The sequence below is a fragment of the Dryobates pubescens genome, chromosome 37 (genome assembly GCF_014839835.1).
Source record: "Dryobates pubescens isolate bDryPub1 chromosome 37, bDryPub1.pri, whole genome shotgun sequence".
NCBI lineage: Eukaryota > Metazoa > Chordata > Aves > Piciformes > Picidae > Dryobates > Dryobates pubescens.
In genome coordinates, this window is record NC_071648.1 from 395,254 (window position 1) to 421,154 (window position 25,901).

The following is a 25,901-nucleotide window of genomic DNA, read 5'->3' on the forward strand; positions in this document are numbered from 1 at the left end:
CTGTCAACAAAGTGAGTGGCTCGAAAGCTTGTCTGAAATTTGTTGTGCTCTGGAGAACTCAAAATGGTTTTGAAAGAACTCTTTAGGAAATGCAAATGAATCTTGCAAGTACAATTACAAAATGCATGGTTTATGATCTTGTACAGTGAGCTTTGAGAGTATGTTGCAAATTCTTGTATGTTACTCCAGGTGTCTGATGACATATGTTTAATCTATGTGCCTTTGCATGTGCAGATGATGTCTAAGCATACAGATTCCACAGCTGAAGTGCTGTTGGAGAAGAAAGGTTGTGCAGGAGTAATAACTTTGAATAGACCCAAGGCTCTCAATGCAATAAATATTTCTATGATCCGGCAGATCTATCCGCAAATAAAGGTTAGTGGCCTTGCTTCTACTCACCTATATGTTACCTAAAACCAATTCTAATACGCACTCTGACACTTCTAGGTGTACTGGTTGAAGGAATGAAAGTCTCTCTGAGTGCATTGGTCAGATGTATAGGATGGGAAAGAAGAGTTTAAAGCGAGTTAGAGGAGGAGACATCAAAGAAATAAGCTGTCAAACAAAGCTAAATCTACCATCTGGATAGATAAAGAGACACCCATATTAAACTCAGAACTGAATGCAAAGCAAGCAGCACTCAGAGTTTATGGTTCCCTTTGGTAACACACACTGGCCAGTTGGCACTGAGAAATTCCAAGCTATGCAGTGGTGTTGCCTCTTCACTGGATGCATGTTTTGTGGGAAGTCTGCATGCCTGAAATAAAAGATACAAGCCACTGGGAAGGAAGGTGTTGCCAGTGTCATTCCTTAAAGATGAAATTTGTGGATTTGCAGATGCTCTTTCTACAGGCTATGAAATTCCAAGCATGCAATACTCCTTTTTTAGTTTAATGATATTTTTTATATAGGCAAAGTCAAACTTACTAGATACCAGTATTTGTTGGATAGTTGCCTGCTTTTTGGCTATCTTGTTTTTCTTGTATCTGGGTACACTCACTTGAATAAGGGATACATAAACATATATATGCACAATTTTAGTGTGGAGGGAAAGCCTGTAAAAGGCATCCTTTTCTCACCATGGGTGCACTGCTGCTGAAGTCTTGTTACCAGTGTATTTCCCTCAGGCAAAAAAACCAACCCACCACAGTCTTTGTACCTAGCAAAACATCTGTGCACAAATTGGTTTGATCCAGTTCTTGATTAGCACTGGTTGTAGTCATTTCAGTAAAACACTCCAACAAGTTAAATGCTGTTCTCCTTGCCATGCATCTTAGATTTAAACACTTCATTATTTGGTCTGAAACATTTTTGATGTATCTTTAGACATTGGAAGCTTTCTGCCCCAGCATTGTGTTCCCATTGAAGTTTGTGTCAGGTCCCACTGCCTTTCTTCAGGCATTATTCTGAACTGTGGAAGGCAGCTCTGGTGATACCTGATGTCAGGTGTGAACAGGACACAGGAGTAGCAGAAAGGCATTTAACTCTCAAACTTCATTTTAAGACAAACTTTTAAGTATGGTTTGATTTGCTTTTTGAAAAAGGGAAGTATTCAGAAAAAAAGGCAGGTTTTGCACAGATGTAAATCTTACATGGAAATGTTTATTTCTTTTTAGACTTGGGAGCAAGATCCTGAAACTTGTCTAATAATCATAAAGGGAACTGGAGAAAAAGCTTTTTGTGCTGGGGGTGATGTCAGAGGTAAGGACTATAGTCTCTCAAATATTTGACTTTTCTTTGCCAGTTGCTACTTTGCATTGATTTCCTTCATTTACTGTGACTCAGCTTAACAGGGGTCTGTTAAAGCAGTTCACTGACTCACTCATTGCAGGGAGTGAGGAAAAAAAAAGTTACTTCAGTGTGGGGTTGGGTGATGAAAACCTATAGAAGAACACATTCTAATGGAAGAAAATTTTCTCAAAGTACATTAGGATTAAGTTGGTGCAAGGAAAAAAGCACAAACTATTATCATGTAATTTTAATTTTTGTGCTTAGATCTTCTATTAAACTTGTAGTAATCTTTATAATTCTTATTTCTTTGAAGCCATCAGAGATGCAGGAAAACTTGGTGATAGACTGGCACAAGATTTCTTCAAAGAAGAATATGCCCTGAACAATGCTGTTGGTATGTCTGGTAGCAACTTCTGTTTCCATAATAGTGGACTTGAATGTAAATTCCCTTTCTTTGCTGTGGTAACTAGTACTTTTTAAAATGTTTGTTTGTTTGTTTACCAAGTTCAATAGCAGTAGTGTAACGTGGGTGAATTAAGTCTTAGATGCAGAAAGTGCAGTTCTGGACTGAGTATCATTGATCTGCTTCAGAAAAGAGCTGAGATTAAAAAAAGATGCATGGAAAATCACTAATGTTCAGTCAGAAAGCAGAAGATCAAATTACTGCTAAAGCTTTCCATTTTAATAGAATAAACCAGGTTGGAAGAGACCTTCAAGATCGTCGTGTCCAACCTATCATCCAACACCACCTAATCAACTAACCCATGCCACCAAGCACCTATCAAGTCTCCTCTTGAACACCTCCAGTGATGGTGACTCCACCACCTCCCCAGGCAGCCCATTCCAAAGGGCAATCACTCTCTGTATGAAGAATTTCTTCCTAACATCCAGCCTAATGAACTGAATAAATGAATGACTGATTACAAAGGCTGTACTGATGGGGTGAAAGGCAATGGTTTCAAGCTAGAGAAGAGCAGATTTAGATTAGATGTTAGGAACAAATTCTTTACCATGAGCGCAGCAGAACAGGTTGCCCAAGGAGGGAGTTGAGGCCCCATGCCTGGAGATATTCAAGGTGAGGCTCAACAAGGCTCTCTGGGCAACCTGATTTGGTTGGGGATGCCTCTGCTTACTGCAGAGGGGATTGGACTACATGACCCTTGGAGGTCCCTTCCAACCCAAACCATTCTATGAGTACTCAAGCTTGGAGTTACCCGAGTATTGTAAAGAGCTCAGGAGAATGTGGTCTTTAACAGTAAAGGCACCGGGTACAGCTTACTCTGGGGTAAAGGATATTAAGAGAGGATGAATATTCATTCTCAAGAGTAAAAGTCATCAGATGAATCTCCTTGTGAGAAGAAACTTCTCCAAACAGAATCTCAGATTTGTTAAGGTTGGAAGAGGGACCTCAAGGATCATCTGGTTCCCACATCCCTGCCATGGGATGGGACCCTTCACACTAGATCAGGTTGCTCAGAGCCACATCCAACCTGGCCTTCAAAACCTCCAGGGATGAGGCTTCCACCACCTCCCTGGGCAACCTGTGCCAGTGTCTCACCACCCTCATGGTAAAGAACTGCTTCCTAACATGCAATCTGAATCTACCCATTTCTAGTTTTGCTCCATTCCCCCTAGTCCTGTCATTACCTGACACCCTAAAAAGCCCCTCACCAGCTTCTTTGTAGGTCCCCTTCAGATACTGGAAGGCCACAATTAGGTCTCCTCAGAGCCTTCTCTTCTCCAGACTGAGTAGCCCTAACTCCCTTAGTTCAATTGCATGCAGTTTGAATTATTAATTGTTGTGTCCAGTCTTAGTCACTACAGGAGGAGAGGTGACCATGCTGGTACCAAGCTGAGAGAAGAGTGTAGAGTTCTTAGATTAACAGTTACTTCTATAAAGTTTCATTTGACAGTGATTCCATAGTTGTACCTTTCTAGCCTTCATCAAGCACAGTTGAAGGTTTCAGGTATTCCCATGTCAGTTGGACTAGATGATTGTTGTAGGGCCTTCCTGACTAACTCTTCTAGTTACTCAGTTATTGCAAGAGTTGATACTTTCAAAGCTTGGAGTTCTAAAACAATTATTAAAGTGTTCTACATCTGTAATGCATGTAATTACCAAAGCTAGGTTTTGAATAACTTTGGTTATCCTGCCAGGGCAGGATCACTAGAGTAGGTCACACAGCAATACATCCAGGTGGGTTTGGAATGTCTCCAGAGAAGGAGACTCACAGCCTCTCTGGGCAGCCTGCTCCAGGGCTCTGGCACCCTCACAGTGAAAAAATTTTTCCTCATGTTTACATGGAACCTCCTCTGCTCCAGCTTGCACCCATTGCCCCCTGTCCTATCACTGAACATCACAGAGCCTGGCTCTGTGCTCCTAACACTCACCCTTCACATCTTTATAAACAAGAATGAGGTCACTTCTCAGTCCCCTCTTCTCCAATCCAAAGAGCCCCAGCTCTCTCAGCCTTTGCTCATGAAGGAGATGTTCCACTTCAGCATCTTTATGGCTCTGTGCTGGACTCTTTCAAGCAGTTCCCTGAGGGCCTTCTTGAACTGAGGGTCCCAGAACTGGACACAGTATTCCAGATGTGGCCTCAGCAGGGCAGAGTAGAGAGAGAGGACAACTCCTCTTGACCTACTAACCACAGCCCTTCTAATCCACCCCAGGATGCCATTGGCCTCCTTGGCACCAGGGCACATTGCTGGCTTGTGGTCACTGTCCACCGGTACCACCAGATCCTTTTCCCCTATGCTACTTTCCAACAGGTCAGTCCCAAACCTATATTGATCCATGGGGTTGTTCTTTCCCAGATGCAAGACTCTACACCTGTCTTTGTATTTCATTCAGTTTCTCCCTGCCCACCAGTCCAGGCCTGGCTGAATGGCTACATGTGAAGGATTGATCTGCCTTTTCAAATGGTTAATTTTTAAATCAGGGCTCTGTAGTTACTACAGAAAAGCTTTGCAACATGGTTGCAGTGGATACCTGACAGTGTTGAGCCTGACCTCAAAAGGTGCAGTGAGGCAGCAGTTTCATTCACAGTGAACGTCTGAATCTTTCCATGAATGGTAGCTGAAAAGTCTTCATATTTATGCCTCTTAAAGGCCCAAACAGATGAATCTGGCTGATAGAACTGTGGTACTTTAGGAGATTATCATCTCAGCCTGCCTCCATAGGGTTGAAATAAGCAGCAGAGTTGGCAAGACAGAACATTTTTGCATTGCATGGCTTAAACCTACCTGTGCATCTGGCTTTATAGTGAAGTTCTGGAGTGCAGGTACACACCCTGTGCTGGTAATCCAGGCTGCAAAATAGGGTGAAAGGGAAACCATTGTGTCCCAGCATCCCACAAAGCTATTTATAGTATCTTCCACCTAAACACAAGGAAAAACTTTGCTGTGAGGGCAACAGAGCCATGGAACAGGATGCCCAGAGAGGTTGTAGAGTCTCCTCCTTTGGAGGGACTCCAGTCCCCCCCAGGATATTGTGATCCTGGGCAACCTTCTGTGGGTAGCCCTGCTTTACCAGGGGGTCGGACTAGATAATCTTCAGAGGTCTCTTCCACCTCACACCATGATGGGATTCTGTGATAAGCTAAAGCTGTGATGGCTACGTTGTCAGATACTCACATAGCAAACTGCCATTTGCTGGTTGTCCATTGTTGTCTTACAACACTCAGAGTGCAGTCAGTCAGTAACTGGTGTTTCTTTTCATTGCTAAAGAATTATATGGGGTACCTTCATTGTAAGCTGATATTTCACTGTTTAATATACCATTTATGTCCTGTTGGTCTTGCTGTGGTAAGGCATGGGGACGTGTGCCATAGGTCCATTCTTCTGAAAGAAAGCCTTAATTTTTCTTTTTTAATATTTCTTACAGGCACTTGCAAGAAGCCATATGTGGCACTCATTGATGGCATTACAATGGGAGGGGTAAGTTTGGCACCTTGGTGTGCTACCTGATATAATTTGTTTTAAAGTAATGTCCTATTCTGTACTTGGTTTGATTGAAGCACACGTGGGGCAGTTCAAGTATTTCAATTCATTGTGCTCTGAACCCTTGTCTCTTGCCTGCCAGGTTAGATTGCTCTTCTGTTCTGTTCTTTGACAGCTAGTGCAGCTCCTTTCTCTGAGGATCTATTATTGTGGTGACTAAAAGAACAGGAAATGGCCCTCACCAAGTTTTTCAGAACACTGAAGTGTGACTTTGTAGATCATAGAAGAGCTGAGAAAGAGTTTTCCACTCAAAAATCATAATACAATTAAGTGTAAACACTGAAAAGCTGGAAAAATACTATCCTAAGCTAAACTTTTAGCAGGCATTCACAAAGACAGGGTGCCAGAAATGGAACACTACATGATAGAATCATAGAATGTTTTGAGTTGGAAGGGACCTTCAAAGGTCATCTAGCCCAAACCCCCTGCAGTCAGCAGGGACATCCTCAGCTAGATCAAAACAATAAATCACACAAGTATGTAACAACTGAGTTTCTAATACACTCAGGTAGTTAGAATCGCTGCCGATGCGCAGATAGCATAGATCTATGCTGGGAACGCTCTGAATCAGACAAGAAAAGAAAGACCTGGTTGTATTTCAGCAGTGTTGGCTGAAGGCTGTTGATAGAGGGCTTTCCTGAGAGCTTCATTTGCCAACAGATGGGGCTGTAGAGCTTATTTGCTGCATCTCCTTTCTACGCTCCTGTAGTTGATAAATTGGTATTCAAGAGAAAGGTGTCTGTACATCTTTTTGTACTTGCTCAGAGCAATAGGTTCAAGTGACAGGTATGTGTGATGAAGCAAATATCACTCTGCATTTTACTGAAGACTAGTGAAATCAATCATGAATATGACTTTACAGCTAAAGGATGATGTAGACCCTGCTGGCCTGTTGTATCACAGAATTTCAGCAGCTGGAAGGGACCTCGAAAGATCATCCAGTCCAACCCCCCTGCCAGAGCAGCATTGCCTGCACCAGTTTACACAGGAACACATCCAGGCAGGTCTTGAATATCTCCAGAGAGGGAGACTCTACAACCTCCCTGGGCAGCCTGTTCCAGTCACCCTCACAGTGAAAAAATTTTCCCTCATGTTTCCATGAAACTTCCTATGCCTCAACTTCCACCCATGGCCCCTAGTCCTGTCATTGGACAGCGCTGAGCAGAGCCTGGCTCCATCCTCCCGGGACTCACCCTTGACATATTTATAAACATTGATGGCATCACCTCTCAGTCTTCTCCAATCTGAAGAACTCCAGCTCTGTCAGGTTGCTCAGAGACTTGTGGAGCCTGACCTTGAATATATCCAGGGGTGGAGCCTCAACTACCTCCCTGGGCAACCTGTTGCAGTGTTGCACCACCCTCCTGGTAAAGAACTTGTTCCTGGCATCCAGGCTAAATCTTACCTTCTCACATTTCAAACCATTGCTCCTCCTTCTATCACTGCAAGCCTTTGTAAACAGTCCCTCTGCAACCTTCTTGTAGGCCCCCTTCAGGTACTGCAGATAAAGGTCACCCAACCTTATTTCCATTCCCAGCTTTCTTAGGTGCCTGGGCCTCAGTTTGTGAGAGCAATAGCAGTACCTAGTACTGACTGCCTTTCTCTCTCCTCAGTAGAGAAGAACCTGTGGAATACAGGCTGGGTGTATGAGAAGACACCCTGTTAACTGAGCCTTGGGGTTCATGACTGGCTTTCCAGTAGTTTTGTGAACACACCTAGCAGTACAGGTTTTGTAGGCAAGGTCTTTTACTTACATGGAAATTCTACATCTAAGTTACACAGACATCTTTAAGGTTATTATTAGAGAGCAGAATGTTGTAAAGAACTGTTGGAGACTGTTAGTCACTCAGGTAGTAAGGTCAAACGCATTCAGCTTTAGACTACACAGAGGCAAAGAGCTGAGAGAAGCCTCAGGATTATTTTGTTGCACCTGCAGGGTTAAATGTAGCAAGATGATTGCTTAGCAGATTGTCACCTAATGCATTCAGAACTCTCCAACAGCAGAAATTGTGTTGTCTTTCCTAGATGTTCCTCCTCAGTGCTTATTCTTTCTAGTTAAGATTCTCCAGTACAAGCAGCTTAAATTGGACATGTGTAACCAATGTATTTCTGTCTTAGTCACAGTTCTTTAAGAACATTTTCAGATGCTTGCATTCCTTGCCCCTAGCCATCTCTCTTTAATAGGGATAAGGATAGTTAGTCAGCCTTTACTATAGATTAGGTCTCCTGGGTCTTCCTGCAATCCTCTGGAATCTCTCCAGTTTGTGTACTTTACAGTTCATTACCAGAGACCAGACAATATTTCAGTTGGAGGATTCATCAGCACCAAGTAGAGCAGAATAATTTCCATTCATATATTACAGAGATATTCTGTCACAAACATCCCACATAAACAGCAGTTTGCCAAAGCATCAGGTGCCTGGAAGCGACCACAAGCTTCCACCCCAGTGCATTTCTTTATCACTTACCTTTTACCAGTGTTTAAATCCACCTTGAACAAGAACTTCTTTGTCAAAGAATCAGTCTTGGGGAGCTACCCTTTTCATAGACTCATGGAATGGTTTAGGTAGGAAGAGAACCTTAAAGATCATCTAGTTCCCACTCCCCTGCCGCAGGCAGGGACACCTTCCACTGGACCAGGTCACTCAAGGCCTCATCCAAACTGGCTCTGAACATCTCCAGGGAGGGGACATCCATCACCTCCCTGGGCAGCCTGTTCCAGTGTCTCACCACCCTCTCTGCAAATAATTTCTTTCTAATCTCCAGTCTAAATCTGCCCTCCTCAAGCTTCAATCCATTCCCTCTCATCCTTTCACTTCAAGCCTTCAAAGACTACAAGGAAGTACTCAATTTCTGCCCCCAGAAACCTGAGTTCTCCATCAGCTGGCACTGCCTTTTATAACCCCAAGACTGAGCCAGGTGTATTGAATCTAGGCTTCAGCCTTTTGGTGCCTCCTTCTAGAGACTGTTACAGCCTAATACTTTGAGTGGTTCTTTTTGCAGCAACGCTGCAGCATGATTATTTGTGTTAAGTTCATGGTTGCTATTAATACTTAATCAATATGAAGGTATTAGTCCCTTAGAAAATATACTTGCCACCTCTACATTTGCTTTTGCTTTCTTAAGTGTTCTTAGTTCTCTTCATAGAATTAGAGTGTCATAGAATGGTTGGAAGGGGTCTTAAAGATCATGTAGTTCCAACCCCCCAGGCCAGGGACACCTGCTAGACCAGCTTGCTGAAGGCCCCATCTAATCTGGCTTCACTTTGCTAGTTCCTATCTGATCTCCAAAGTGAGATGGTTTTGAAGTCTGATCTTGCCCACCACAGTGTTTGCCTTCACAAAACATAAGCTGTAAATGGTAGCAATCCTTTACTTCATCAGCCAAGCAGGTAGTATCAAATAAAACTTGGTTAACTGCTGGCTTCTGTGTGATCTCAGAAAACTGCAAACTGCTGGTAGGTCTTACTATGCTTTCAGATGATTGTGTCCACTGTTTCATAGTGATACCATCTAGGCTGCAGTTCATGAGTTTGTTTATGAGAGGAAACTCTGCTGTGTTCTTGGGGAAGCATCAGAAGCATGTCAGTTCAAAACATGAAGCTTTCACAGAGTGCTGCCTGCTGAGGGATCTGAGCTGAGTACCTCATGTTTAGCTTTACTTCTGTTTCATGTTAGTGCCACTTCATTTGCAGCAAAAGATGCCAGGGGCCTAACATTAGAGGAGTGTGACTTTCCTTGTAAATCAGATCTCAGGACCTGTTATGTTGGTCTTGAGGTAGAAATCTGCTCAGTTGAATTTGCATCCCTGTGTCTGTTGCATCATGTGAAGTCCATTTATCTTATTAAGGGTTTAAGAAGGATTTGACTTGTGGGGAATGCTGTCATCTTCAGTTTCTTCTGGGGAAAAAAACCAGAATATACCTCTGTGTTAAACTTTTACTGTGCTTTAATCAATGGAGACTTCAATTTTAATGAATAATTTTCCAGAGGGAGTTTGTTGTGATTGATGTCAAGTTTAGCTTGACATATTTGGGAAATTTTACCTCACAGCATTCTGAAAAGGTTTTGTAATTACAGAAGTTTGTTCAGTGATGCTTTGTGTATTTCCAGTGTTAACTCTTTACAGTGTACTGGGACCTAAGGAGAAAGACTCGATGGGCATTTACATCAGATGTGTCATTTCCCTTTGTAGTGACAGTCTTCAGTAGGTTAAGGTTAATGCCTGACATGCAAAATATCAGAGTAATGTAGGATGCTGAAAACAATGCTGAGGCAATACTAAACCAGGATTCACTCTGCTGATGTTCCAGTGTATTTGCCATCTGGCACGCTGGGCTGCCTGCTAAGCTCCTGCTGCATCTGATCCTAGCCACAAAAGCTGCACTTCATTTTGTAGCTAATCTATCTCTACTATAGTATCAGCAGCTCTTGACATCAACAAAAAAACCCCACTGATGGGCAGTTTTGCATGTGGTGTTATTCCCCAAAGGGCTTGTCAGAAAGCACTGTCTTGAAAACAGGAACTTTAAATTCAGGGTCAGCACTGGTGAAGTACAACTCCTCTCCTCTCCCTCTCCCAACTCTACAGTGACTGAGTTGCATAATGTATGCTGTGAAAAGGAATAGATACCACTGTTTTAGACCCAGAAGATAAAGGCAGACTTCCTGCATGTACATTGTACATGTACATTGTTGATGATGCATAGTTGTACTGCATTTAATATTTAGAATTACAGAACAAGTGTTTGCATTCCTGCACATATAGGTGTCACAACAAAGCAAGCTCTCTCTGAGACTAAAGCTCAAGCTTTCAGCTGTACTTTCCTGATTTTGTTTTCCCCTGCAACCTGTGTGTGTCTAAATGAGGTTTTATTTGTGGCTTCATGCAAAGCTTTTCTACCTCTGCAATGTGGACTGTTGTTGGAGAGATTTTTCATAGATTCATAGACTGGTTTAGAATGGTTGAAAGGGACCCTGATGATCATCTGGTTCCAATCCCCCTGCCACAGGCAGGGACACTTTGCACTAGACCAGGTTGCTCAAGGCCTCATCCAAAATGGCCTTGAACACTTCAACAGAGGGGACACCCTTCACCTCCCTAGGCAGCCTGTTCCAGTGTCTCACCACTCTCACTGTACAGAGTTTCTTGGTAATATCCAGTCTAAATCTTGCCTTCTCAAGCTTAAAGCCATTTTTGCAGGCTTCTGCACAGATTTGTTCATTCCATTTAACACCAGACTCCTTTCTTGCTTAATGTTCCACTATTTGTCTCCAATTCCTTCATGCAGATACCTAGTCTCACATCAAGCGTTATCTCATCATTTCTCTCTCCTTCCCTTTATCATAGATCAAGGGAAAAAAGCTCTGAAGAGCATTATCCTTGTCTGCTTCTCTGCCCTTTCATATTTTCTCTATTTTTTCTCTTTTCCAGAGGAACTGGAATGCTCATTTTCTCAAGTTAGTCTTAATCTGTTTTCTACTTTCTAAGCATTTTTTCCCAGCAAAACAGAACATCATTCCAAAATCCCCTTAGTTTATTCATGTCATCCTAAATAACTCTGCATCTGCTTAAGAACAGTCCTGTTGCAAGGGCCTGTCTTCAAGAACAGGAAGTGTGTCTTTGGTGTTAAGGTATAACCTCAAAGCTTAGTCAGGTTGATGGGGTTTCCCTCCTGCTTCCCCTGCACTCCCTGCAGACATTCCTGTGTTGGTCATAGAGATTTCTTGCAGTAGGCACTTTTTTAGGTGATACAGAGGAACAAAGGGACAGAGACTTTCCAGTGCTGAAAAAGGCGTGAGGAAAGCATTCTAAATTCTGGGTGGTCAGAAGGAAACCTCGGTAGGGGTTTTTATGTGTGTGCAAGATCCTACAGCTGGTGCGAGACAATCTGCAATATTAATAGAGGCTGGGAGATGATGTGATTGAGAACAGCCTTGCAGAGAAGGACTTGGGGGCTCTGGTGGATGAAAAGCTGGACCTGAGCCAGCAACGTGCACTCACAGCTGAGCGGATGATGGCATCCAAAGCGGTGTGCACAGCAGGTCAGGGGAGGGGATTCTGCCCCTTTGCTCTGCTAAATGACAAAACCCACTGTTTCTTGATGCTGCTTTTCAAATACCCATACAGGGTTGATTTGTATGGTCATCACCAGAGAAAATTATATTCTTGGTCCAGATTGATCTGTTGTGCTGCATTGCTCTGGTTAACTAAGTCAGCTTGTCTATTACTATCTACAGATAAAAAAGGATTATACTCTTTGCAGTGGTCTATAACATTAATGATGAGTGAAGATTAATTGTGATTGGGTTTAAGATTTGCCATGTCTGGATGCAGGGGGTAATGCTCTTACATCAGTGATTTTTGATCTAACATAGCTGTAAGCTCCTGCTGCTTCCCAAATCAATTCCACTCACTTGCTTTGCCAGCTAATGCTTTTGGAAACAGTTTTGCTGTACCTTGGCTGTCTTTACACATCTCTATTCAGATGTAGTTGCCCTTTGTTGTATCATGCTCAGTTTGTTTGTTGATTGTCACATTTCTTGAATGGCTCTAGCCCTACCAGAACAGAATTGTGTAGTTAAAAGTGAATGTAATCAATTGGTTGTGAGCTGTTACAGCAGGACTTCCATTGCAGACAGCATTAATGTTGCTATAATCATTCAGTTGTTTGCTTTAACAGCCAAAAATCACAGAGTCACAGAATGCATGGAGTTGGGAGGGACCCTTGAAGCTCATCTTGACCAAGCACCCTGCAGTGAGCAAGGACATCTCCAATTAGATCAGGTTGCTCAGGGCCACATCAAATTTGACCTTGAAGGTCTCCAGAGATGGGGCCTCAGCCACATCCCTGGGCAGCCTGTTCCAGTATTTCACCACTATCATTGTAAAGAACTTCATTATGTCCAACCTAAATCTGCCCTGCTCCAGTTTCAAACATTGCCCCTCATCCTATTACCACAAGCCCATCTAAACACTCCTTCCCCAGCCTCCTTGTAGGTCCCCATCAGATATTGAATTGTTCTCCCCAGAGCCTTCTCTTCTCTAGGTTGAGCAGCCCCAATTTTTTTCCTCTCACTCTCAAGAGGTTCTCCAGCCCTCTGATCATCATTGTTGCCCTCCTCTGGTCCTGCTCCAGCAGGTCTTTACCAGCCTACTAAAGAAGATCCAAACAACAGGTTGTCCAAGGAGGTAGTTGAGGCCCCATGCCTGGACATATTCAAGGTCAGGCCCAACAAGGTTCTGAGCAACCTGACCTAGTGGAGGATGTCCCTGCTGACTGCAGGGGAGTTGGACTAGATGACCTTTGGAGGTCACTTCCAGCCCATTCTATGATTCTATACTATAAAACTTGAAGTCTATGTAGAAAACAAATCCAATTATGACTTAAGCACTTGAGACAAGTGAAATGTGATTTAATTACTTCTTTCAAAAGAAAATGACCTCTTTCAACTTTTTATTATTAAAACTCTACAGTTATTTTTATCACTATAAAAAGAGCAAGCTTGGAAGAGAAGCTCTCTTCAGGGAGTTCACACTCAAGTCCTTGTTACTTAATACTCAAACTGAAACTTTGGGTCCTTATACAAATTTATGATTGTCTAGAATAGAAAAAAATGGATAAAAGGACTAAGCAAAAGGAAATTTAACAGTGAGGAAGGGAAGTAAGATGGAACAATGAGAGGGATAAGAAAGAAATTATTTGTATGAAGAAACTTCTTGTGAAGTATTGGGTAAAAGGTTTTGTCTCCAGGTAGGATCTAACTGATGTTTCTGTTGATGTGTATCATGTAGCTAAGCTTTGAGAAGAGAGACTTCTTTCCTCTGCTGGGGACAGGCTGAGAGAGCTGGGGCTGTTGAGCTGGGAGAAAAGGAGGCTCTGGGGAGACCTTAAAGCAGACTTCTGGTACCTGAAGGGGGCCTACAAGAAAGCTGGGAAGGGACTTTTTACAAGGGCTTGTAGTGATAGACAGGGGGAATGAAGCTTGAGGAGGGCAGATTGAGACTGGAGATTAGAAAGAAATTCTTTACAGCGAGGGTGGTGAGAAACTGGAACTAGTGGATGCCCCCTCCCTGGTGGTGGTCAAGGCCAGGTTGGATGAGCCCTTGAGCAAGCTGGTCTAGTAGAAGGTGTCCCTGCCCATGGCAGGGGGATTGTAACTAGATGATCTTTAAGGACCCTTCCAACCTAAACCATTCTGTGGATCTGTGAATCCATGAACGCTGTGGTTGTGCCCAGTAATCCAAATACTGTTGGATTATTTCTAATAGCATAGGGAGACGTTAGAGCTGCATTTCAATATCTGAAGGGGACCTACAGGAAGGCTGGGGAGGGACTGTTTAAAAGGGCTTGAAGTGATAGGACAGGGGAAGATGGTTTGAAGTTGGAGCAGGGCAGATTTGGGTTGGACATAAGGAGAAAGTTCTTTACAATGAGAGTGGTAAAATACTGCCAGAGATGTTCCTGGGGACATTCAAGGTCAAACTTGTGGGCAGCCTGCTCTAGTTGGAGGTGTCCCTGCTGACTGCGGGGCAGTTGGACAGGATGACCTTTGAGGGTCCCTTCCAACCTGATGCAGTTTGTGGATCTGTGTTATAGAATAGAATAGACCAGGTTGGAAGAGACCTTCAAGATCATCGCATCCAATCTATCACCCAACACCACCTAATCAACTAAACCATGGCACCAAGCACCCCATCAAGTCTCCTTCTGAACACCTGCAGTGATGGTGACTCCACCATGTCCCTGGGCAGCTCATTCCAATGGGCAATCACTCTCTCTGTGTAGAACTTCTTCCTAACCTCCAGCCTAAACCTCCCATGGCACAGCTTGAGACTGTGTCCTTTTGTTGTGGTGCTGGTTGGCTGGGAGAAGAGACCAACCCCCACCTGGCTACAACCTCCCTTCAGGTAGTTGTAGCCAGCAATAAGGTCTCCTCTGAGCCTCCTCTTCTCCAGGCTAAACAACCCCAGCTCCCTCAGCCTCTCCTCATAGGGCTTGTGCTCCAAAGCGCTCCCCAGCTTTGTTGCCCTTCTCCAGACACATTCCAGCAACTCAGCATCTTTCCTAAACTGTGGGGCCTGGAAGGACTGTTAGAGAAGAGGGCTGGATACTTACAAATGTGAATTTTCCTTCTGCTTTGGAGAGCAAAAGTTCCCCGATTAAAGAAGCGAACTCGAATCACTAATGCTGAAGGCTTTTTAGCTATTAGTAGGTTAAAAGAGAAAATGGGGTCATGCTTATGATTATTTTTACCAGTAATTTTCTAACAGTGTCCTTTGCTTGTGCTTCTCTCTTAGGGAGTTGGTGTCTCTGTGCATGGACATTTCCGAGTGGCTACAGAAAAGACACTCTTTGCGATGCCAGAAACAGCAATAGGCAAGTATTGTGAGGGGTGCCCACAGGCTCACCGGCTGACGCTTTCGCTGGCTGGGTACTCTGGCTTTGACTAAAAGCAGTGGCACTAATCAAACAACTGCAAAAAGGAATTGGAAATGACCTTGTACAGAAAGTCTTTTCCATTCAATTAACAGGAACTTGGCTGCACCCTGGGAGGTTGCTCCTTGAGGGTCTAAACCTCAGGGTTACTCTCTAGACTGCCACAAAGACTGTGTCACAGGATACAATGGAAGTAGATCTGAGGAACGAAGTCTTTGCTGCAGATGTAGGCAGATACTCTGAAGGTGCCAGTGCCAGTGTGCCAGCTTGATGTCTGGAAGTCACTGTGAGTCGAACTGGCTGTACTGCAAACTGCTCTGCAGTGTTAATGAGACAGGTTTTGGAATTCCAGCTTTCCCTGCAGATCATTGATCTAGCCCCATTACAGCAGTGCACAGGTGACAGCAGTGGTGTCACGTTTTGGTTTGTTTTCTTTTCAATAACAGCATAGAATCACAACGTTACTTGGGTTGGAGAGGACCTTTAAGATTGAGTCCAACCATCAACCTAAGACCACCATGGCCATTAGATCATGTCCCCCAGTGTCATGTTCACACATTTAACACCTCCAGGGGTGGTGACTCCACTGCCACCTGGAGCAGCCTGTTCCAATGCCTGACCATTCTTTTCCATAAAGAAATTTTTCCTAATCTCCAACATAAACCTCCCCTGGCACAATTTCTGGCCATTTTGTCCTGTTCTGTTACCTCATAGAAGGGAGAAGAGACTGACCCCCACCTCACTCCAGCCTCCTTTTAGGGAGTTGTAGAGAGCAATGAGGTCTCCCCTCAGCCTCCTCTTCCCCAGGCTGAACAACCCCAGCTCCCTCAACTGCTCCTCACCAGACCTGTTCTCTATACCCTTCCCCAGCTTTGTTGCCCTTCTCTGGACACACTGCAGCAACTCACTATGAGTATCTTGTGCATTCTTATGTTTGATCCTACAGTTTCTTTGTCAGCTCTGAGTTGTACAAAAGAAATGTTGTGTCTCAGAGCTGTATGAAGGTGTTGGCATGACTCAAGTCAGTCAGATTAAAGCGAACCCTCCTATGAAATCATTCCTGTTTCCCTGCAGCACAATCCTGGCACCAAGAGGGTATCCACACTGAACCTATTACTGTCTGGTGTGTAGACTCCATTAATTCTCTCATCAGTGTCCAAATCCCTTCTCCCTGCCTGTGCCTATGGAGAGTGCTCAAAACCTGTAACCTGTCCTGCATTTCTCTCCTGCAGAATTTCTAGTTTCTACATATTTCCGAGACAAGGCAGCAACAATTATGTGCCAGTGGAAGTGATACAGCTTGAACAGAGCTCAAGAATTTGCTTTAGGAAGGGTTTTGATGACAGAGAAAAGTCAAACCAAGCCAAGGAGAAACTTGGGCAAGAGAGCTGTGTCTGAGTCAGGGAGATCAAAGTGATAGAAGAAGTAGCTACTAAGCTAGATGCACGATCAGGATGAGCACTTTGCCGTTCATGGTTACTGTTTTGTTTTGTTTATTCCAGGCCTCTTTCCTGATGTAGGGGGAGGATATTTCTTGCCAAGATTATCAGGAAGGATTGGCTATTACCTAGCACTCACTGGAAGCAGGCTGAAAGGGAGAGACGTGCTAAAAGCTGGCATCGCCACACATTTTGTGGACTCTGAAAAGGTAAGGTGCTCCCCAGTGCTAGCAAGGGCACAGCCTACAGTCAGCATGCCAAGTCTGGGTTGTGCAGTGCACCAGTATGCTTCTACCAACCTCAGAGGCACATTTACAGCAGCTGGCCATGCATTGTGGATGGGGGTCACAAGATGCTCTCAAGCTGTTGTTTATAACACTTGCCAGCTACTAACCGTAGTTTCCCTCTTCCCTTGGTAGAGGGAGCAAATGTTGCTGTCTTTGTGATTCTGCAGCTGAAGGTCATGATTTACTGAGCATAACTGAAGTTGCTTCCAAAATTGTACAATTTAAACAACAGTGTCTGAAAACTGGTGTTATTTGTACAACTGCAGGGTTTTTAATCTAGGTAGTACAGAATCTCAGCATGGTGGGGGTTGGAAGAGACCTCTGGAGATCATCTAGTCCAACCTTCCTGCTATAGCAGGATCACCCATAGCAGGTTATGTAGGTTGACAGTTACCAGGTGGGTTTGGACTCTCTCCAATGAAGGAGACTCCACAACTTCTCTGGGCAGCCTGCTCCAGGGCTTCAGCATCCTCACAACAAGGAAGTTTTTCCTTATGTTTAGGGGGAACTTCCTGTGAGCCAGTTTGTGCCCATTTCCCCTTGTTCTGTCACTGGGCACCACTGGAAAGAGTCTGGCCCTGTCCTCTTGCCCCCACTCTTCAGCTATTCCTCAGCATTGAAAAGATCCCCTCTCAGTCTGCTCTTCTCCAGGCTGAACAGCCCCAGGTGTCTCAGCCTCTTCTTAGAGAGATGCTCCAGACCCCTCAGCATCTTTGCAACCTCCACTGGACTCTCTCCAGTAGTTCCCTGTCTCTCTTGAACTGGCGACCCTGGAACTGGACCCAGTACTCCAGATGTGGTCTCACTAGGGCAGAGTAGAGGGGAAGGAGAACCTCCCTTGCCCTGTTGGCCACATTGTTCTTAACACACCCCAGGATGCCATTGGCCCCCCTCATGTGTGTTCTGTGTCAGTCTCCTTAACAGATACCCAACTTGTTTCTTACAGAGGCTGTAAGAAAGTGTGAAAATTAGTGTATGTGCTAAGAGTCATTGTGCTCCAGCAACCTGCCTGGACCTAAGTGCAGGACAATGACTTTCTTTCCTTCTCTCTCTGAAGACCCTGGTTGGATACTATTCTGAGCATTGCATGGCTTGCCAGACTTCTGCTCTTGCCTTTCAGACTGTTGTAGGCTGGCTTTACCTAGTACAGCTGTAGCCCTTGGGAAGCAGATTCCCTAATGATTGCTGCAGACATATGAAACCCAAATGATTCAAGACTAAGTGAACTCTTGCTGCTTAGATTGTTTTCTTGGTACCTCTTTAAGATCTGCCTGAAAGTTGGGGAGTTTACTCTACAGTACCATTACCATAGCAGTGGTAATCCAAGAAATACATTTTGATTTACTTACTTTTAACTAAATCTCTTTTTTTCATAGCTGCCTGCCTTAGAGAAGGACCTGACAGGCCTGAAATCTCCTTCAACAGAAAATATTGCAGACTTACTGAACTCTTACCATGAAAAGGTAATCTGATCTGTTACCGAAATCAAGCAGAGCTGTAAAATAGGTGTAAGCACAAACTGTTTTATCTGTGCTACTGATCATTGGCTTTACAGTTAGAAACACAAGGAATTTCCAGACTTTTGCTAGTCTGCTCTGTTAGTCTATGAAATACTAATTTGTAGCACTAATGCCTACAGTGGTCACAATTAAAAGTGCTTCTTAACTTCTCTTCATTTTGGGTAGCCCTCAAATTCCTCTCGTGACCAGCTCGCTCTCTTTTTACGTGTGGATATAGAGTTCCAGCTATGATGATGCAGGAAATATTTTGCTGCTTATTTTTCCCACCTGTTATTTCTGGATTTCTAGCATGCTTTCCAAAAGGCAAAACAGGCACTAGCAGGCTGGGAGCTGTGTGTGATGGCAATTGCAGTGTGGGGAGTTGGCCTGAAATGTAGGGGTTCTGACAAACACGAGCAACAAGGGTGGAGCTATGGAGCTAGTCCGGAGGCTGCAGAAGTTGCTGCACTGCTCACTGTTTTATTTCCATCCCTTTATCAACCTGAAGTATTTTGCTAGCTTGATGCACTGGATGTAAATGTTAGCATTATTTTGATGCAGACCACTGGCACTCCAGATGTGAAGCCTGAATTTAAAGGGCTTAAGTTGTTGCTTTAATCTCCCACTTATTTGTCTGAGAGAAATGAAAGGCTGGATAAGCACAGCAGCTCTCGATAGGGCAAGTATCAGCAGAGTGCAGATGTGTTGGAAGGAAAGAGTTGAGGTCTTGAAGCAATATTTTCACGGACTCACAGAACGTTAGGGGTTGGAAGGGACCTCTGGAGATCATCTAGGTCAACCCCTAGTACAGGATCACCTAGGACAGGCTGCATAGGAAAGCATCCAGGCATGTTTTGAAAGTCTCCAGAGAGGGAAACTCCACAACCTCTCAGGGTTGAAGGGGCAGAAAGGTGCTGCTTTCCCAGCGGACAACCCCATAGTTCTCTCTTGTCATTTTGGAGGTGAATGTCACTGTATTAGTAATACATAAGTTGTATTATTAGCCCCATGGGCATGAAAATGAAAGGGTTGGGCTTTAGAATCAGTTTATCCAGTGGCCATTTTAGTTATTTAGATGCACGTTGTAATTGTGTTTCAAAGGAAAGGAAACTTCTGGAGCCAAATTCAGTGTATTCAGTCAATCCCTCTGTTACTCCCCAGTTGTTTGGCTTCAAAATCAGCAGTGTCTACTCTTGTTACTTCTGTTTTGGATTGATAAAGTTCACATATAAAGAATTAATTAGAAAACTAAATGGGATAAGCTAATTTACATAGTAGTACTGATTATTTGGACAAAACAGAAAGCTATGAAATGAGAGTGATTATATGTTGCAGTGGGCTGCTTAGCAGGATGGCACTGAATGGAAGAGGAAGCTGTGTATTTTTAGTTACCAGAGCTGAAATGACAGCTTCAGCTGCTCTTACTGAAACATCTGCGTGCATCCTAAACCCATTAATGCCAGAAGATAGGAGACAGTTGACAGCCTTTCCACATGAGGTCAACAGGTCTTTCACACTCTTTAGCTGTCTAAATAAAATGGTGTGAAATGACAGGGAATAGATAAAGAGAAATGTGGGGTTTGTTGTGGTGGTTTTTTCAGTTGGTGGTGGGTTTGTGGTTGGTTGTGTTACATACAAATACACATGCCTGTGTATTTAAGGAAATCAAACCTGGTTTTCTAAACTGTTCTCAGCTTTTTGAGTAGATTTATGTACAGTGACTTTCTCAGTGTGGTTGATAGAAATACACTGATAGAATAATTCATTACTTGTACACAAGCTAACACCCAGTCAAGCACATATAGATAGTAGCTGAAAGTAAGCACTGCATTACAAGGTGACATTTTGAACAGTCACAAGATAAAGTGACAAGTTCAAGTCATTTATACACACTGCACAATTGTCATTCATTACAAATGTCAGTATCTTATGAATAGTCACAGATTGCATTGGGTTGGAAGAGACCCTCAGAGGTCATCCTGTCCAACCCCAGTGCAGTCAGCCGGAACGCCTCCAACTACAGCAGGCTGCCCGGGGCCGCAGAGAGTCTGAATGTCTCCAGGGTCAGGGCCTCAACCACATCCCTGGGCAACCTGCTCCATTATTTCACCCCTCTCATTGTAAAGAGCTTCTTCATTATGTCCAACCTAAATCTGCCCTGCTCCAGTTTCAAACCATTGCCCCTCATCCTATCACTATAAGCCCTTCTAAACTGTCCCTCCCCGGTCTTCCTGTAGGTCCCCTTCAGATATTGATAATCTATTTCTGTAACACAAGTCATTGAATTTTTCAGTTCTGATAAGCTTTCCAGTCTAAAATAATCAAGGAAAATTCCTATTTGTTTTTTAAACAGAGCAAAGCTGACCAAGACAAGCCATTTGTACTTGATGAACACATGGAGAAGATTAACAGGTATTCAGCAATCTCTCTTCTTTTATATTCTTTTGGGTAGGGAACATGAAGTATTAGTATCAGTGTTCCACAGAGGAGGTGATAGAAATGAAATCCAAGTTGATCCTCTAAACTTTTTTGTCTCTGGGGTGCTTTATCTGAAGCTGAAAAGAGGTTTTAAGGAAGAGGAGATGCCTGTCAAGTGACTGACTTAAAAGTGAACAACAGGGAATGCTGCTAAGAGAGGCTGGATGAGGTGGTTACACGCAGTTTCCAGTCTCTGTCACTTGCACTTCATGGGGAAGAGGAAAGCTGAAGCACTTCATTCATTTATTGTTTCATTGATTTTTTTTCTTGTAGTCTTTTTTCAGGAGATACCGTGGAAGAAATTGTTAAAAAGTTAAAGCAAGATGGTTCTGCTTTTGCCAATGAGCAGCTGGAGGTAATGTCTTCTATGCTGTGTTTGTTAAGAGATCTTAAATCTGGTTCACTTCCTTAACGTGAGGCAGAACTTAGTCTTATTAACATAACTGATACTGTATAACACCAGAAAACACTGAGCTGAGAACTTCAGATTCTCACATATAGTTATGCAATCATAGAATGGTTTGGGTTGGAAGGGACCTCCAAAGGTCATCCAGTCCAACCCAATCTGCAGTGAGCAGGGACATCCTCCACTAGAGCAGGTTGCTCAGAGTCTTGTTGAGCCTCACCTTGAACATCTCCAGGGATGTGGCCTCAACTACTCTCTGGACAATCCGGTGTTCCACCACCCTCATGCTAAAGAACTTGTTCCTAACACCCAGTCTAAATCTGCTCTTCTCTAATTTCAAACCATTGCCCCTCATCCTGTCACTGCAGGCCTTTGCTTGCTCAAGGTCTCATCCAACCTGGCCTTTAACACCTTCCAGGGCAGAGGCATCCATGACCTCTCTGGGCAGCCTGTTCCAGTGTCTCACCACCCTCAGTTTAAATGCCACATTTTGAACCCAGTTACAAACAGGTAGAAAGCTACAGCACTAACACACCTTTTTGAAGTCACAGTCAAAACTCTTTTACTTTATAGGATTGCTTTGTTTGGGGGATTTACATGAGCCAATGCTTTGGTATCTGGGGAACTGGTGGGTGTCTTCATCTACAGCAAGGAAAGTGGTACACTGGACCTCTGGGAGGTTTCTTTGCTTTGTTTCTAAGTTAAAAATAGCCTCCCTCAAGGACCCTCAGCAGCTCAGGCCTGATTCTTTAATGGTCCTGGGGGGACAAAAGATGCAGCCAGTATTGCAGCTGGTGTTCTCACGAGGGACTCCACTGAGTTAGTGCCACTGAATTCAGTGGCCTTCTGATAGTACCTGATTGGAATTCAGATCTATTGGAACTTCAGCTTTAGCTTTCAGGATCAAAGATCAAGATACTGGTGTAGGTGTCAGATACTTGTATGAAGGCTTCTTTGCACTTCAATACTCCCCACTTCAGCCTGTCTCCTTTTCAGGCTTGTTCCCTAGCACCAATCCCCTCCTCCTCCTCCCCTTTGCAAAAGAATTTATTTATAGGTACACCAGTGACTCATTTTTCTGCAATCACACCTACCCAATTTCTTTCCTTGTTCCTCTTCCTTCGGCTTGATTTCTGGCAGTGCCTCCTCCACCTTCACCCTCATTGATATGCCAAGATAAGCAGCTGCTGGGTACACTAGACCAGTTAAGTGTTGTTTTCAGATATGCCCCATTTCAATGCTCCCTTTGACCAGCAAGAGCTTGCCATTTCACCTATGGAGCCCCTGTTAGACTGCACACACCATCTAACCTGCTCTGAGCAAAGACTTAAAATGTCAGAATGGGAAACTCAAAAGGAGGAAAGGTCCAGTTGGAAGGTCAAGCTGTCAAGAGCATATTACAAGAGATACAGGGTCTGGTTAAGAGTTGGTGTCCATCTGAGACCTACAGAGCAGTGTAATTAGAGCTAGATTCTCCATGTGCTGAAAGGCAGCTCATTGTTAGAGACCTCTACCAGAATGGATGCCCCCTTCCTGAAGGTGTTTAAGGCCAGGATGGATGAGGCCTTGAACAGCCTGCTCTAATGGAAGGTGTCCCTGCCCATGGCAAGGGATTTGGAACTAGATGATCTTCAAGATCCCTTCCAACCTAACTCATTCTATGAATCTGAATGAACCTATGAAATGTTGGCAGTTTGAGCCAGCATTAGTTCTGTTTACACCAGCTTCTCTCTCAAGTGGTCAAGAGAGTGCCAGAACCAGTGCTTTTAAGGTACATTTGCACAGCCTCCTGCTTGTGTAGCTTGCATGTTTTCTAGCTTAACTAGACAAAATGGGTCGCTGCTGTATCAGCTGGTGTCTGGAGAGGGATGAAGAGTAATTGGGAGCCAGAAAAAAAATACTAATGTTGATGGCTGGAAACCTGCCATTTCAGCCTGTCTGTAAGGCCTCTCTCCACTGTCTGTGATGAAAATAATGTAAAGAGGTAAATCTTACCATCTGCTGCTTTTCAGTAGTGGTACAAATGGCCTAATTAACAGGAAATGTCTATTGTCCTGTGAATAATACAGAGCTTTTAGCTGGCTTTACTGGGGAAGAAGAGTCTTGTTTAGAATAGGAAAACAAAGACCAGCAGCAGCAAGCTTTAGCCTCTTACCCCCACAACCCTGAAAGCTTTAAAACTCAGTTCTGTTTTCTTGACTGTTTCTGTTTTGTGTGCCTTTCTCCTCACCTCCCCCGACTGTTTACTGGCATGCTGATAGTTGAAGGATAGTCATGAGAGTCAGATTTGTTTGTGTGCCTTAAACAGATCCTGTCTGTTGCATAACATTTATAGCCTGTAGCTCTGTTAAAGGAAGGCAAGACCTCCAGGCTTCTTGTCAGCAGAGCAGTGTAGGGCTAAATCACCACAGTGTCTGTTGTTCCTAGACAAGAAGCCTGGACAAATACATTTCTATCTTTGCTGGCTTTTCATATTTTTAGAATAGAATAGAATTAACCAGGTTGGAAAAGACCTTTGAGATCATCAAGTCCAACCTATCACCCAACACCATCTAAACCATGGCACCAACTGCCTCATCCAGTCTCTTGCTAAACACCTCCAGTGACGGTGACTCCACCACCTCCCTGGGCAGCACATCCCAATGGCCAATCACTCTTTCTGTGAAGAACTTCTTCCTAACATCCAGCCTAAACCTCCCCTGGCACAGCTTGAGACTGTGTCCTTTTGTTGTGGTGCTGGTTGCCTGGGAGAAGAGACCTGGCTACAACCTCCCTTCAGGTAGCTGTAGATAGCAGTAAGGTATCCCCTGAGCCTCCTTTTCTCCAGGCCAAACAACGCCAGCTCCCTCAGCCTTCCCTCACAGGGCTGTGCTCCAAACCCCTCCCCAGCTTTGTTGCTCTTCTCTGGACACATTCCAGCAGCTCAACATCTTTCCTAAACTGAGGGGCCCAGAGCTGGACACAGGACTCAAGGTGTGACCTAAACAGTGCTGAGTCCAGGGGCAGAATGACCTTTTTGCTCCTGCTGCCCACACTGTTCCTGATGCAGGCCAGGATGCCATTGGCCTTCTTGGCCACCTGGGCACACTGCTGGCTCATATTCAGCCTACTGTCAACCACTACCCCCAGGTCCCTTTCTGCCTGGCTGCTCTCAGCCACTCTGCGCAGTTTTCTTCTTTGTGTTGGTCATAAAGCAACTTGAAGTTTGTGGCCAATCTGACAGAATCACAGGATGTTAGGGGTTAGAAGGGACCTCAAAAGATCATCCAGTCCAACCCCCCTGCCAGAGCAGGATCAGCTAGAGGAAGTCACACAGGAATGCATCCAGGCAGGTTTTGAAAGTCTCCAGAGAAGGAGACTCCACAGCCTCTCTGGGCAGCCTGTTCCAGGGCTCTGGCACCCTCACAGTGAAAAAGTTTTTCCTTACGTTCTTGTGGAACCTCCTCTGCTCCAGCCTGCACCCATTGCCCCTTGTCCTATCATTGGACATCGCTGAGCAGGGTCTGGCTCCACCCTCCTGACACTCACCTTTCACATCTTCAAAAACATGAATGAGGTCACCCCTCAGTCTTTTCTTCTCCAAGCTAAATAGCCCCAGCTCCCTCAGCCTTTTTTCACAAGGGACATGTTCCACTGCCTTCATCATCTTTGTGGCTCAGTGCTGGACTGTTTCAAGCAGTTCTCTGAGGCCATTCTTGAACTGAGTGGCCTAGAACTGGACACAGTATTTCAGATGTGGCCTCAGCAGGGCAGAGTAGAGGGGCAGTAGAACTTCTCTTGACCTACTAACCACAGCCCTTCTAATCCATCCCAGGATGCCATTGGCCTCCTTGGCCACAGGAGCACATTGCTGCCTCATGGTCATCGTTCTGTCCATCAGGACCCCCAGGTCCCTTTGCCCTATGCTGCTCACCAACAGGTCACTCCCCAGCCTATAGTGGTCCATGGAGTTGTTCTTCTCCAGATGCAGGACTTGTTCTGGTTGGATTTCATTCGGTTTCTCCCTGCCTAACTCTCCCGCCTGCCCAGGTCTTGCTGAATGGCAGCACAGCCTTCAGGTGTGTCAGCCATGCCTCCCAGCTCTGTGTCATCAGCAAACTTGTGACAGTGCCCTCTGTGCCCTCATGCAGGTCACTGATGACTACATTGACTAGGACTGGTCCCAGTACTGACCCCTGAGGGACACCACTAGCCACAGGCCTCCAACTGGACTCTATCCGGTTGACCACAACTCTCCCATTGTTACTGCCTTACTGCTCTGACTGCGGTACCAAATACAACCAAAATGCTGCACAGTTCTAATATCAGCTACAGTGTTAGTAACATGCAAGAGCAGTTCAGAGCAGCTAGAGATGACATTAAACCCAGAAAGGATTATAATTGCTTGTAACAATTGCTGTCACCACTTTAGAGAAGCTGTTTGGAGATGGCTTTCAAGCTGCATTAGATGCTCTGGCTAGTAGCAATTTGATCACAGATGATGTGACCTTAGTAGTTGTATGCTTTCCACAAGTAATGGCACACATCCCAGGGATCTTGCTGAGAAAAGTTTATGCAAGGAAGTTCATTTGGTGTGACAGTGTGGTGGGAGGGAGCAGGAGGAGTAGGTATCACATCAGT

General features: G+C 44.4%; 1 protein-coding gene across 1 annotated transcript in view; it reads left to right on the forward strand.

Annotated features, from left to right (window-relative positions):
- The first annotated feature begins 237 nt into the window (after positions 1-237).
- The window catches only part of HIBCH (3-hydroxyisobutyryl-CoA hydrolase), a 34,561-nt gene continuing 8,897 nt past the window's right edge, over positions 238-25,901 (forward strand). Inside the window, exons 1-9 of the mRNA XM_009911220.2 lie at positions 238-375; positions 1,617-1,701; positions 2,045-2,125; positions 5,618-5,670; positions 15,034-15,112; positions 16,675-16,820; positions 18,275-18,361; positions 20,751-20,809; positions 21,149-21,230. Coding sequence (XP_009909522.2) covers positions 238-375; positions 1,617-1,701; positions 2,045-2,125; positions 5,618-5,670; positions 15,034-15,112; positions 16,675-16,820; positions 18,275-18,361; positions 20,751-20,809; positions 21,149-21,230 — 810 coding nt within the window. The remainder of the gene's footprint in view (positions 376-1,616; positions 1,702-2,044; positions 2,126-5,617; positions 5,671-15,033; positions 15,113-16,674; positions 16,821-18,274; positions 18,362-20,750; positions 20,810-21,148; positions 21,231-25,901) is intronic.